Raw genomic sequence first — 14,803 nt, forward strand, 5'->3', positions numbered from 1 at the left:
GTTCTGCACAAGCTTGAGCAGGAAGGCCTGTGCAGGGCAGGTACAGGGGACTCAGCGGGTCTCCATCCAGACTAGCTCAGTTACAACCCTCTGCCTGGAACGCAATAGCGCTCCCCTTCACCCACCCACCAACGTGACACTCACCTCATACTCTTCTTGCTTTAGGGGTAGTGTTGACCTGGTAGGAAAAAAGAGACAGAGGAAGGCATAAGCTCATGGGTCCCATGCGGAGCCCCAGGGCTGGCGCTTCAGGCCGGAGGTTGTGCCAGGAATCGGCTCCTCCCACTTGGAACTCCATCAGCGTGGTTGAGGTAAGAGGTGAGAGGACTGCATGAGACCACTCAGTTCTGATGGAAGGACTTGCTTTTTTCCCAGGCTAGCCCAGCCAGCAGCTGTCCTCTGCCTAGGAGCTCAGCCCTCTCCTCAGGAAAGCGAGGCTCCAGGTGTCCCTAACTTACAAAGGCAGAGTAGCCATGGCCAGGTCTAGGAAGCCCCCAGGCCTGGGAAAGGACAAGAGGAAAATAATCAGATTCTGGCCAAGGCAAAGTCAAGGGTGACTTGTATGGGGACGGGATGCTGCAAGGAAATTAACCTCTACTCTGGAACTATGACTTCATCAAACCAAATCTGTACCTCAGGCCCAAGGGAGACTCACAGAGTCCACCTCAGGTACCCTTGGTCTGAGAGGCTTTGCCCTTCTCCTGATCTAACTCAAAACAGTCAGTGCCAGGGCTGGAGAGATGGCTCAGTGGTTACGAGCAGTGGCTTCTCTTCCAGAGGACCTGGGTTCAATTCCCAGCACCCACATGGCAGTTCACAACTCTTGGTAACTCTAGTTCCAGGGGATCTGACACCCTCACACAGATATACATGTAGGCAAAACACTAATGCACATAAAATTAAAAAAATAAAATTAAATAAAAATTAAACAAACAAACAAAAACCCAGAGTCAGTGCCAGGCCCACTGACAGCCGTCGGTCAATCCCTCAGGCCAGACACCAACAAGTCACTCAGGGCCTGGCTAAAACTACAAAAGGACAGCTCCGTGTGGTAGAGAGCCACTGGCTCAGGAGAGCCTGCAGCTGTCAGGCTGGAGGGAGGGCGAGGCTTGTCTCCTGGTCCCCCACAGAGGGGAAAAGGGATGCTGTGGGGAGCAGAAGATGCAGAGGGCGAGGGGAAACTGACAGACTGGATGAGACCCAGAGGCAGCCAGGGCCAGGCACTTGTGGAATCCACAGCTTCTGCCTTGCTGGCCCCTTTCCCAGCTCACCCCACCTCTCCACATGCCCGTGCACACTGAGCAGGGTTCAGCCAGGAGGAAAAGGAGAGCCAGACCCCCCCTGCCCACTTACTGAATGAACTGCAGCCCCTTCTCGATGTCCGCCTTCCGTTTCTGCCTCTCCATCAGTGTCTGCAGGAGAGCACAGTCCGTCAGTCAGACAACCGGGGTTGGGCGGAGTGGGGGTGGCAGAACTCCCCACCCTACCCCGCGGCTGTCAGAAGAGGTTCTTTCCCTCCCACTTATCCCACTGTAGAGGTTTGAAGGGTCTTTATCTGTTTGTTGGTTTTTCAAGACAGGATTTCTCTGTGTAGCCCTGGCTGTCCTGGGCTTGCTCTGCAGACCAGGCTGGCCTCGAACTCACAGAGATCCACCTGCCTCTGCCTCTTGAGTGCACCACCACCACCACCTGGCTGAAGAAGGGGTCTTGAGAGCGACCAACCATCTCAGGTACTACACAGGCCACAGGCCATGCTGCTATCTTGCAGACCCATGACCCACTGGACTCATGTGTGTGGTGAACTTGAAGGGCGAAGGTCATGTGAGGGCCACCGGCCCTTCACCACACAATGGCTTGGGTAAGAGTAGTGCCTGGGACCATCTCAAGTTCAAAGGGAAAACCTTGTTTCACCATTAGATTCAGTCCCTGTGCTACCAGGGACTAGGAGCACAGAACCACCAAGGAGAAGGAACCCAGCAAGTGCAAAGGCTAGCCAACAACTGGAGATGTGAGGGGCACCAGGCGGAGCTCCTGCACTTAGCTCCTTTAGGCTCCTGTTCACGCAGCAGCGAGAGGCCAGGGCCTCTGTACGACCCTGGTGAACGACCCTGATACAAGAAGGCAAAGTCAGCTGTGGCTGTAGGCTGGGGGTGGCATGTCCTTCCTTTCATGTCCACCAGCAGTCCCATCAGGCCACTAATGAGCCCCAGGGATGGCTACCTAGGAAGAATGATGGTGTGCGTACCTCTTGCCTGGGCCTGGGCTAGGTTCTCATGATACTTTCAAGAAAAAAACCTACAATATGTGATGATTGCTTACCACAAGGTCCAGCAACAAACGCTCACCGGGCCCTCAACCACACGTCCCCATCAGAGTGCCCCTACTGCTGAGAGCCACATTAGTGCAAAGAAACATGCAGTCAGAGACGCAGGCCTGTGTGTGGTCTGGGGTAACAGTGGGTAGAGCCCAGGCTGCGACAGAGGTGAGCTGGAAGAGAGGGAAGTGCCCCCTGCAGCCCCTTTGTGCCCCCGACCTGAGCCCAGACAAAGCTGGGGGGGCTCACACCCTTAATCCTAGCATTTAGGAGGCAGCGGCAGGTGGGTCTCTGTGAGTTTGAGGCCAGCCTGGTCTACAGAGTGTGAGTTCCAAGACCCAGACAGAACTGCAGTTAGTTCCAGCAACAACTGCTACAGTTCCATGCTTGGCGCTGCTGGGGATGGGATGGGGCTCTCTGAGGCCACCTGCTGCCCTCAGAGAACTCCTGGGCCAGCAGAAGAGCTGTGCCTCCGGGCTTGAAACTGCCCGGTGCCAGCAAGGAGGGGGAACCAACGCCGCCCAAGCCGGGAGCGGTGGTGCACACCTGTAACCCCAGAACTGGGGACGTAGAGGCAGGAAAATCTTGGCTACATAATGACTTTGAGGCCAGATGGCCTACAGGTGACTCTGCCTCATATCCCCTGCCTCCCCCCCCCCAAAAAAAAACTCCAAATAACAACAACAAAACCCTCAAAGGGTTCACTGCCCAGTGAGAACCCTAACTATGGGGACATAGTTAGAATATGGCAAATAGGCATTCATCATCCATGCATCCATCTAAACATCCATCCACGAATGGAGGGAACACTCTTTCAGTGGGGGACCTGAAGAGATGGCCCAGCGGTTTGGAACACTTGTTGGATCTACTGGAAGACCTGGGTTTGATTCCCAGCACCCACATGGTGGCTTGCAACCATCAGTAACTTCAATTCCAGAGGACCTGACACCCTCTTCTGACCTCTGCAGGCATCAGGCATGCACGTGACAGACATACATACATGCAGGCAAAACAGTCATACAATCTTTTGAGGCAGGTACAACGACAAGGAGGGCACTTGTCACCAAGCTTAATGACTTGAATTCAATCTCTGGAACCTAAAGTCAAAATAGATGTCCCCAACTTATCCTCTGACCACCACACATGAACTGAGGTATACTGGCACCTACACACACATTCATGCAAATATCACAAATGCGCGCGCGCGCGCGCACACACACACACACACACACACACACACACACACACGCAGCAGAAATATCTTTAGTGTTCTTGAACAAGTAGGAACTAGCCAGGAGCAAAGTTAACAGTGTTTTTTTTTAGAAGTAATGCCACACAAGAAGCACACGTGACAAGGAAAAACTGAGGACAGGAAGGCGTATTTTGGAGTCAGAGAAAGCGACTATAACATCTGAGCAGAAACCTCAATGACGTGAGGAAATGAGCCCTGTGAACAGTGTGTGTGTGCGTGCACGGGTGTGTCCGTGTGTGCCTCTAATGCTAAACAAACAAACAAACAAACACAAAGACCCTACCCTGAGGGTTTGTAGGTGCATCGAGGGTTGTCTGTGGTTCCCACTCTAAGGTGCATTTTGAACATTGAGACTTATTTACATCTCCCGATTAGCTAGTCGGACAGGAAGGCAGTACTCCAGGAGGTTAGGAAGGCTGGCAAGGCCACACAGTGGCCCGAGTTAAAAAAGACTGGGGAGGCAGGCAGCAGGGAGCCTCGATGGTGTGTGTCAGGGGAGCACCTCCCAGCCTCAGTGGTTCTTGAACCCACACCTACCCCTTCCCTCCTCAAGGAAGAAAATTCTCACAGGCAGTTATTATGCACCAAATGTCTGTGTCTCCCCCAAGTGTCTATGCTGAACGATCAGCTCCTATTTACACACAGGGGGATTGGGAATGAAATGTCATGAAGGTGGGGTCCTAACCGGCATCTTGTCATGGCAGCCTGGGCAGGCTAACTCAGATTTTGTTTTAGAAAGTGGGGCACTGCTATAAAAGATACCTGGATATCTTTTACAGACAGAAAGGACCTTGGAACCAGGGGTGGAGCAGAGACTGGAGGTGCATGCTAGAAAAAGCCTCGGGGCTGAGGCTGGTGGTGTGGCTCAGTGTTTGGTAAAGGCACTTGCTGCCAAGCCTGGTGGCCTGAGTTCAATCACAGCCCCACATGGTAGAAGGAGAGAGTCAACTCTCACAAGTGTGCTGTGGCACACTCATAGAGTAAATAAGTAATACACAAATTTAAAAACCTAGACTGCTCTTATGGGACTAGAGGGAGAAATACAAATATTAAAGGTGATTCAAGTGAGGACTCAGGAAGGTAGAGTGGGCCAAAGCGAAGGGTTCTGCCATCCCACAGCACACAGCCACCTCCACAGACAGAAGGCTCAAAACATGTACACACTCACAACGGTTCTGAGCTGGAGAGATGGCTCAGCAGTTAAGAGCACTGGCCGCTCTTCCAGAGGACCTGATTTCAGTTTCCAGTATCTACATCCTGGCTCACAACTCTCTCTAACTCCAGTTCCAGGGAATATGACACCTCTTCTGTCTTTTCTGCATTTATGTCTATGCACCATGAGTGTGCAGTGCCCTCAAAGGCCAGAAGAGGGTGTCAGATTCCACTGAGACCAGAGTGGCAGACTGCCGGGAACTGCCATGTGGTTGCTGGGAATTGAACCTGGGTCCTCTGGAGGAGCAGCCAGTGCCCTCAACTGTTGAGCCCTCTCTCCAGCCTCAGCCCCATGCTTGTTTTTGTTGCTGCTGTTGCTACTGGAGGTTTTGTTTGTTTTATTTTAGACAAGATCTGGAATGGAAGTCCAGCCTAGACTCAGACTCCTCACTATATAGTTGAGACTTAAACTCCTGATCTTCCTCCTCTACTTCCCGAGTGCTGGGATTAGAGGCCTGTACCACCACACCTGGCACAGGATATACTGTCTTTTAATTTTTAGTTATTACTATTGTATGTGTACGATGTGAGTATGAGTATGTATAAGTGCAGAATGCATGGGCTGCCACAGCAGTCGTGTGGAGGTCAGAGGGCAACTTTAAGGAGTCAGTTCTCTTTCCTCTGTGGGATTCAGGGATCAAACTCAGACAGTCAAGCTTAGCAGCAAGCGCTTTACCCACTGAGCCATCTTGCCAATGTATTATTATTTTTAAATAAACATTATTATGGCAAAAAAATTTACAAATATCACACACCAAAATTAAATAGGCCCAAAGTCTAAAACAACTTAGAACTTAGATTCAGATAGCACTGGCCAATTCTAATTGAATGTATTATTCCTAAAAATGTATGCCAGATGCCAGGAGGTGGTGGTGCATGCCTTTAGTCCCAGTGCTTGGGAGGCACGAGCAGGTGGATCTTCCAGTTCAAGGCCAGCCTTGGTCTATCTACATAGTGAGTTCTAGGACAGCGAGGGCTATACAGAAATATCATACCCTGTCTTCAAAAACAAAAACAAAAACAAACAAAAATGTATGATGCCAGGCATGGTGGTGCAGAGTAGGAGTAGTACTGTGAGTTCCAGGCCAGCCTGGGCTACACAGTGAGACTGTCTCAAAATAAATAAATTGATAGACAGGTTGTGTTTTGTTTTGTCTTTTTTAAGGACACATGAAAAAACTTGAAGCGGCCTCAGTGCTTGTCCATAAAGGATCCACCTAAGTAATTAAATTGTAGCCATGGAAATCAACAGAGCTACGAATCTATACCTAGAATTACGGCAATGCCTCCATGCACAGCTGCGGGACAGAAGATCCCAGAATGCTTTGGGCGGTATGATCACCTGTGTGATGTGAGTTTACATGCAGAGGAGGAGTTCGAAAGAATATGTTCCAATGTCTCTCGTTTTCTCTAGGGACTGGAAATTGACGGACAGCAGGGGGCACAGAAGAGGTTCCTCAGCAGGGCTTGGATTTTTTTTTTTCCCAAAGGCAAAAATCTGAGATTCAAAATAAGACTGACTTGGAACCAACTCAGTAGAGCAGGTACCAGGTGGAAACCAGCAGCCTGAGAACTCCAGTGTTCAAAGTCCTGGGTTCCGACCCTAGCGCTGAGATAGGGGGAAGAGGCAGAGATGAGAATGAACGAGAGATTAACATGACACAGTTCTGCATGAGTCCGGGAGGAACTGTGCTGGCCTCTTGAAGATCTCAGTGGTCCTGTGCTTGGCACAGAGTAAATTAATGAATGTAGAATGAATGAACAAACATCATCTCATTCAACCCAGCTATTTTACAGATAAGAATACTGAGAAAATAATGGGGGTGGAGAGATGGCTTGGCAGTTAAGAGCACTGGCTGCTCTTCCAGAAGTCCTGAATTCAATTCCCAGCAACCAAATGATGGCTCACAACCACCTATAATGAAAGGTTTCTCTGTGTAGCTTTGCGCCTTTCCTGGAACTCACTTGGTAGCCCAGGCTGGCCTTGAACTCACAGAGATTCCCCTGGCCTCCCAAGTGCTAGGATTAAAGGCATGTGCCACCACCACCTCGCCTATAAATAAAAAAAAAAATCTTAAAAAAAAAATGCTGAGAAAATAAAACACACACCAAAAGAAATGATCACTCACAATAGCGTTCGCACCTGCTGAGTGGTTACCTTGTGGCAGGGGCTGTCATGATCACATCACGTCCTTAAAGCTCCACAACAGCTTCATGAGACAGACACTGTTAACATTCCCCATTGTGCAGAGGACAAGAGGACATTGGAGGTACAGAAAAGTTAACTGCCTCACGCACAGTGACAGAGTTGGTATATGGAATTCCTACCCCCGACAGCCAGCCCTAGCGCCTACATACATCACCATCGCCTTTGCTGTCAATCAAGCAGACCCAGCTCCAGGGCCCATCATCTCCCATCATGGTCAAGTCTTCCCTGGCTCACAGTAACTCCTGCTTCTGATTCCCTTCGGCACAATACACACTGCCCACCCCTCCACCCCCTCATGCCCCCCCACCCCGCTTTGACTGAAGTTAACGCAAGAGTTGATTGCACACATCTTCACCCCCACTCAACTCCCTAACACAGCGACCAGCTCTCACCCTACCGTTCCACGGTGCCCTTAGCCAAGTGGCCCTCTAACCCAGGGGACCTCCTGTCTGCTTAGGTCTTTGACTCGCCTCTTCATGGACTCCAGGCCGCATTTACCGTGTCCTCCCACCTCCAGGATCCTTCCTGCTGTCTCTGTGGTGGCTCTTCTCTGCCTAAGCCTCAAAACCAATGTCCCCAAGAGTCCATGGAAGGGACAGTGCTCCTGTTCTCTATGCTGTACCCAGAGGAGCTCCTGCATTTCATGATCTCATGAGTCATGCCGATGACTCATGAATCCACCCCGTGCCAAGCGTACCCCCTCCTCAGCATTTCAGATTTTCAGCTCTCACCTTCCGGAGAGTGGTACCTGGACGTCCACTGCCCAGGCTTGTCTGTGACCTCCACACTTTTCCTAATCTAACTAGATTTTCCCTCTAACTAGAACTCCACTACCCACACCCAGACAATTCCTATTCATCTTTTCAGACCTATGCCTGGGGCTGGAGAGGTGGCTCAGCAGTTAAGAGCACTGACTGCTCTTCCAGAGGACCCGGGTTCAATTCCCAGCAACCACATGGCAGCTCTCAACTGTCTGTAACTCCAGTTCCAGGGGATCCGACACCCTCACCCAGACATGCATGCAGGCAAAACACTAATGCACATAAAATAAAAATAAATAAATTGTTTAAAAAAAAAAAAAGACCCATGCCTGTGGGGCTGGGGAGATGGCTTAGCAGATAAGAGCACTGGCAGCTCTTCCAGCGGACCAGGGTTCAATTCCCAGTACATACATGGTGGTTCATAATTACCTGTAACTCCAACACCCGGGCACCGCACACATGTAGTGCACAGAACTACAAGCAGGGAAAACACTCATACACATCAAACTAGAGTACAATAAAGGAGACTCACTTCTGTGTCCGCCAAGTCTTCTCAGATGCCCATCCCAGCTGGACTCAGCCTCCTCCCACTGAACACATTCCAAACTGAACTCAGCCTCTCCTCCCCTCCCCCTGCCTTCTCCATCCCTGCCCTCTGCCCTAGCCAGAGCTCTGACTGTCATCTGGTCTCGGCTCCCAGTCCCTGCCACCTTTAACCTGACTCCACAGCTTCCCTCTCTACAGCCACAGGCCGATCACAGGCCATCACGCCCTCTCACCAACAACCTCCAGTGAACCCCCTCCAATGTGCTCCCATTCCGGGGGCCTGGGGCATCTGATTAATACATATGCCAAGGTCGTTCTCCTTCTCAAAACCTCTCAGAAGTGTGTACGTGTGTGGTGTACACACTCACACACACACACATTCTGGAAAAAAAAAATAGTGAAACCTGAATAAGCTGTCTAGTCTAGTAATGGACCAAGGCTGGTTCTCTGGTTTTAATTATATACATCGGCTCACAGATGCCACTGTTGAGGAAGCTGCATAAAGGGGACTCTGTACAGTTTTTGCAACTTGTGAATAAAAAGTTAAAATAAAGCTGGGCAGTGGTGGCGCACGCCTTTAATCCCAGCACTTGGGAGGCAGAGGCAGAGCAATCTCTTATGAGTTCAAAGCTAGTCTCATCTACAAAGTGACTTCCATGACAGCCAAAGCTATACAGAGGAACTCTTTCTTGAAAAACAACAACAACAAACAAAACTTCTCGTGACACCAAGAGGACAAAGTCCACATTCTTTAGCTGATGTCAGCCGCGTAGCAAGACATGCCTGGCCTCCCTTGGTCCCATGGCAAGGCCTGGAATGGTAGAACATCAGGTTGCCTCCTCCTGGGGCATCTTCCATACCCAATGCGTCTTGAAAGCTCAACCATGGTGTGTCCTCCACCAGGGAGCCTTTCTCCCAACCCCACCCAAGCTCAGCACCCTCTGCCCCCTCTAACCACTGTGCATGTCCTAGCTGACTGCAATTACGTGCATGTCCCTGAGTCCCCAGTTATGAGCTCCTGAAGGTGGAGCTGCATCTGATTCATCTCTGAGCAGCCCAGAGAAACAGTGCTTGGGAAACCATCAGGAGCCCGGTAGTGGTGGCGCACGCCTTTAATCCCAGCCCTCGGGAGGCAGAGGCAGACAGATCTCTGTGAGTTCAAGGCCAGCCTGGTCTACAGAGTGAGATCCAGGATAGCCAGGGATACACAAAGAAACGCCGTCTTGAAAAACCAGAAAAAAAAAAAAAAAAAAAAAAAAAAGAAAGAAAAAGGACCCATCAGGAGGAGGAGCCCAGGAACATGAAGACGACACTGAGGAAGCTCATGGCAATCATAAAGGACACACATTTTCTCCTACCACAGAAAGCCTGAAACATCACCTTAGTCTCTAGAGTACTCTGTAAGAAGGAACAATTAGTCAGGCGGTGGTTAAAATAAAGCCGGGCAGTGGTGGCGCACGCCTTTAATCCCAGCACAGAGGCAGGGCAATCTCTTATGAGTTCAAAGCTAGTCTCATCTACAAAGTGACTTCCATGCCTTTAATCCCAGCACTCGGGAGGCAGAGGCAGGTGGATCTTTGTGAGTTCGAGGCCAGCCTGGTCTACAGAGCGAGATCCAGGAAAAGGTGCAAAGCTACACAGAGAAACCCTGTCTCAAAAAACCAAAAAAAAAAAAAAAAGAAGAAGGAACAATTATATTTCCATGAGGAAACAGGTGTGTGTGTGTGTGTGTGTGTGTGTGTGTGTGTGTGTGTGTGAGAGAGAGAGAGAGAGAGAGAGAGAGAGAGAGAGAGAGAGAGAGAGAGAAAGAGAGAGGGAGGGAGAGAGAGATAGACTACCCAGGTACCACTGTGAGAAATGATAAGAGTTGGGATTCACACCCTGGCAGTTGGCTCTGGAGCTCCACTCTATCTATCACTTCCGCCATCAGCACAGCTCTCCCTACACCCTGTCTTCACCCTGCCCTCATGCATGCATGACTAACACAGCTCTCCCTACACTCTGTCTTCACCCTGCCCTCATGCATGCATGGCCTCAAGTCTAAGAAGGAGCAGCAGTTCCTGCACAGAATGTAGGCCGGCTACATACCGTGTACTCACCGCCAGAGCTCCCGTCATCTCAGAAAAACTGTCACCAAGTGAAGCTCGATGACTTCCTCAGTCAGAGCAGGAAAGGTCTCACTGCCCCATCCTCAGCCCTACCGGCCAGCTTCCTGGGTCGACACTTATCTCTTCCCCACAGCCCTTTTAAGGATGTCTGCCCACTCCATGGACGCCAGGGAGGGTCATACTTTATTTCCACAGATCATCTGAACATGTTAAATACGATCTATGGCAGGGACTATGGACAGAGGGGTTTCAGGGTTGTACGTTTGGATGAGAAAACACCCTCCTGAGAGCTAGCATCCCCTCCCACTGCGAACATAAGCAATACACTGTAGACATGTCCTTGGGTTACACGTGGCCAGCACCACTGCGTTCTTTTCTTATCGCATTTCAGATACCGCAGGTAATGAAGAGTTCCTGCTTATCTCAACTTGGAAATTACAGTAGCTACATTTTAGACACGCTGGTAAATCTTGTTGAATGAACTAAAGGAGGTCTAGGGCGGGGAAGACAACTTGGCCAGTAAAGCGCTTGCCCTACCATGGAGAAAAAGTCGGACATATTGGCACACACTTACAATCCCAATGATGGAGAAGTGGAGACAGGTTCCCAGACTCTCTGGCCAGCCAGCCGAGCCTACTCAGTGAGCTCCAGACCAATGAGACTCAGAAAACAAGAGCTAGAGCTCAGAGGTTAAGAGCACTTGCCACTCTAGCAGAGGATCTAGGTTCGACTCCCAGCACCCACAGGACAGCTCACACGATCTATAACTCCATCTGGGGGATTTGATATCCTTTTCTGGCCTCCGTGGTCACCAGGCACACACATGCAGGCAAGCACTCATACACATAAAAAACAATTTTTTTTTTTTTTTTGACTGTTTTCAAGACAGGGTTTCTCTGTGTAGTTTTGGTGCCTGTCCTGGGTCTCTCTCACTCTGTAGAACAGGCTGGCCTCGAACTCAGAGATCTGCCTGGCTCTGCCTCCCGAGTGCTGGGATTAAAGGCGTGCGCCACCACCGCATGGCAATAAAAACAAATCTTAAAAAAGAAAGTAGATGGCTCCTGAGGAATGTCACCTGAGGTTGTCCCCTGGCCTCTATACATCCACACGAACAGGAGCCAAAACACTGTATATATACAACCATACATATATACAAACACATATGCACACACACTACCCATAAGTGAACACACACACTCACAAATCCATCAGTAGAACAGAATTGCTTTTCCTTGCAATCCCATAGATTTTACTTGGCGCCTTTAAATACAGTGAGCTGAGGAGGGTCTTAAATAAAAGAGTAAGAGAAACGGAAGTCCTCAAGAATCATGGTGTCCATAACCATCTCAAAAGTAGGGTTTATCATCATCCATCCCACGGTTCACAGAACAGTAAGGCTTGGACTGGATGGGGGCTGGCCCGAGGCCACACCATCGCAGAGGAAGGCCAAGCTGTTGGCACCACCCCAGGCTCCACCAGGAAAGTAGGTTAAGAAGGGAATGCTAAATAAAGTATCTACAGGCTGCAGCAACCCTGCAGTTTGCTTTCTTTGAAACTGGCCATCTTTTTATTTTTTGTTGTTGTTGTTGTTTTTGAGACAGGGTCTCTCTATGTAGTTCTAGCTGTCCTCACTTATGTAGATCGGGCTAGCCTCAAACTCATAGTGATCCCTTTCCCAAGTGCTGGGATTAAAGGAGTGTGTCACGTGCCTGACAACCACTCCTTCTGTGTTTCAGATTGATTTTCATGATTTTTAATTATTGGAGGTGTATGCATCAACTTGTGGGTATGTGCAAGTGAGTTCACCTGCCGGAGACGGCCAGAGGCGGCAGATCTCCAGAAGCTGGAGTTACAGATTGTTTTGAGCCACCAGACTGACCTGAGTGCTAAGGACCAAACGTGCGTCCTCTGGAAAATCAGCCAGTGCTCTTGATCCCCGAGTCGTCTCTCCAGTCCCTGACAATTTTTAATAAAGCTGTCATTAAGCTTAAAAAAGAAATGAAGGACGAGGAGCAGAAGGTCACCCTTGGGAATTGTAAGCAGGCTTAAGGAGCAACACAAACAGACACAGACGTCACCACTCAGAGCAACAGCCCAACACCACACGGTGTCTTCCCGTGCCCTGAGCAGTGAGCTAGTTAGTGCTCCTGCTCAGGCAGATCCCTGACGCATCGTAGTGCACCGCCTACTCTGGTGCCCAGCGACAATGGGAAGGCAGGCTACAGTGGTGGCCATCAGCCCTGGGATCAAATCCCATCGCCGTCCCATACTGCTTTCAGGGGTCCTCTCTGAGATTCAGGTTTGCTATTTCCAAGATGGAGCTGGTCATACCCACCTGGCAAGACCAGTATGCCCTTGCCTGAGCAGGTCAGAATGTCTTTTCCACTGTGTACGCTGAGTGCTCCAGTCAACCCTGATTTTTGCAGTTTTTGTCTGGGCCATCCCTTTCTGGTAAGGGCTATTCTGTGGCCAACTTCCTGTTCTTATGCAACACATAAGAACACATAAAGACCTAAAAGGGGCTGTTACCAGCTGGGGAACACAGTTAATAAATCCCTGCCCTCGTAGATTCTTTTTTAAGATTTATTTTACTTTATGTAGATGAAACTTTTACTTGCATACATGTATGTGCACCACATGCATGCCTGTTCCCCCTGGGACTGGAGTCATGGATGGTTGTGAGCCACGATGTAGGTGATGGGAATCCAGCCCAGGGCCTCTCTCTGCAAGAGCAACATGTGCACTTAACCACTGAGTCGTATCTCCAGCCCCCAGACCTCACAGGTCTTGACCATGGGTGAACAGGCACAAAAATAGGTCACATGTTGGTCTGGGAAGATGGCTCAGTACTTAAAAAAGGCACAAGGACCAGAGCTTGAGTCCCAGAACCCACATTAAGAAGCTGGTCATAGACAAGCAGTGGTGGTGCCTGCCTTTAATCCCAACACTCAAGAGGCAGAGGCAGGTGAGTCTCTGTGAGTTCAAGGCCAGCTTGGTCTACAGAGCGAGATCCAGGACAGCAAGGGCTACACAGAGACACCCTGTCTCAGGGGGGAAAAAGAAAAAGAGAGGGGGCTGGAGAGATGGCTCAGAGGTTAAGAGCACTGACTGCTCTTCCAGAGGTCCTGAGTTCAATTCCCAGCAACCACATGGTGGCTCACAACCATCTGTAATGAGATCTGGCGCCCTCTTCTGGCCTGCAGACATATATGCAGGCAGAACATTGTATACATAATAAATAAATAAATCTTTAAAAAAAAAAAAAAAGAAAAAGAGAGGACAGAGAGAGTGGGAGAGAGACAGACAGAGAGAGAGACAGAGAGACAGAAGAGAAAACAAGAAAAGAAGAGCTGGTCACAGGCCCTGGAGAGCTTAGCAGTTAAGAAGACCTGCTGCTCTTGTAGAGAACCAAGTTCAATTCCCAGCACCACATGGTGGCTCACAACAGTCTGTAACTACATCCCAGGGGATCTGATGCATGCACGGGATGCACTTACATACGTGTAAGCAAGACATTCATACACATAAAATAAAATAAAATAAAATAAAAAAAGCTGGGCACAGTGATGAATGCTTATAATCCCAGTGCCGGGCAGGCAGACACAATTGGGTTCCTGAGACCCACTGGCCAGCTACTCTGGCCTCCTAAGCGAGCTCTGGGCCAATGATCGATCCTGTCTCAATAGCTGAATGGCTCCTGAGGAGTAACAACACACGCACATGCACACATACATACACCCGCTTGTACACAGATGTATATCTGCAAACACATGAATGCACAGACTCACATAATAGGTCAGTGTTAAACGCACAAGACTGAGAAGTCAGAGAGAGGGAGGTAAGAGTGAGGAACAGACGGAAAACGTGGTAGGTTGTGGGGTGGAGCTGACTGAAGGCCCTTCAGAAGACGTGGCCTTTGAGACACAGAGAGAGAGGACAAGCGTGCACCCAGCAGAAGGCAACGGACCTGAGGTTGGAACCAGCTGAGCAGGTTCAAAGAAAACACAGGTCAAGGGGAAAATCAGGTACAGGGGCAGGCTGAGGCTTGAACCGAGAGCTACAAACACCACTGTAGAAACAGGCCTAGGTTGTGCCTGTATCCAGAAAATTCTAGAAGGCTGCCAGCAGGAATGATAGGGTCATTCAAGTCTCAAGAAGCTTCCTTGGGCTGTTGCATGAAAGATGGACGACAAGAAGAATGCCAGAACATAAGGAGGCTTACTACACAACAGTCCAGAATGGCGACGATTGAGGAACCTTCTGGAGCTTACAAAGCACTCTTGACATTACCTCACACTGGACGGTCTTTACAGCTTTCAAAATCCATCACTGGACCCTCACACCAAAGACGGAACAAATGTTACTGGGCCACAGAAAAGGAGACAGAGGCCAAGAATGGTG

The 14,803-nt window shown here is 49.7% G+C and overlaps 2 protein-coding genes across 4 annotated transcripts in view; one reads left to right on the plus strand and one right to left on the minus strand.

Annotated features, from left to right (window-relative positions):
- Rangap1 (Ran GTPase activating protein 1) overlaps nucleotides 1-14,803 on the plus strand; it is a 187,870-nt gene that overhangs the window by 122,297 nt on the left and 50,770 nt on the right. The window lies entirely within an intron of this gene.
- Zc3h7b (zinc finger CCCH-type containing 7B) overlaps nucleotides 1-14,803 on the minus strand; it is a 53,072-nt gene that overhangs the window by 28,310 nt on the left and 9,959 nt on the right. The window contains exons 2-4 of the mRNA XM_059247943.1: nucleotides 1,354-1,412; nucleotides 145-178; nucleotides 1-27 (exon numbers count right to left, since the gene is read on the minus strand). The exon at nucleotides 1-27 is cut by the window's left edge and continues 171 nt beyond it. Of these exons, the coding sequence (XP_059103926.1) occupies nucleotides 1-27; nucleotides 145-178; nucleotides 1,354-1,406 (114 nt within the window). The 5' untranslated portion in view covers nucleotides 1,407-1,412. The remainder of the gene's footprint in view (nucleotides 28-144; nucleotides 179-1,353; nucleotides 1,413-14,803) is intronic.

This window comes from Peromyscus eremicus, chromosome 20, assembly GCF_949786415.1.
Source record: "Peromyscus eremicus chromosome 20, PerEre_H2_v1, whole genome shotgun sequence".
NCBI lineage: Eukaryota > Metazoa > Chordata > Mammalia > Rodentia > Cricetidae > Peromyscus > Peromyscus eremicus.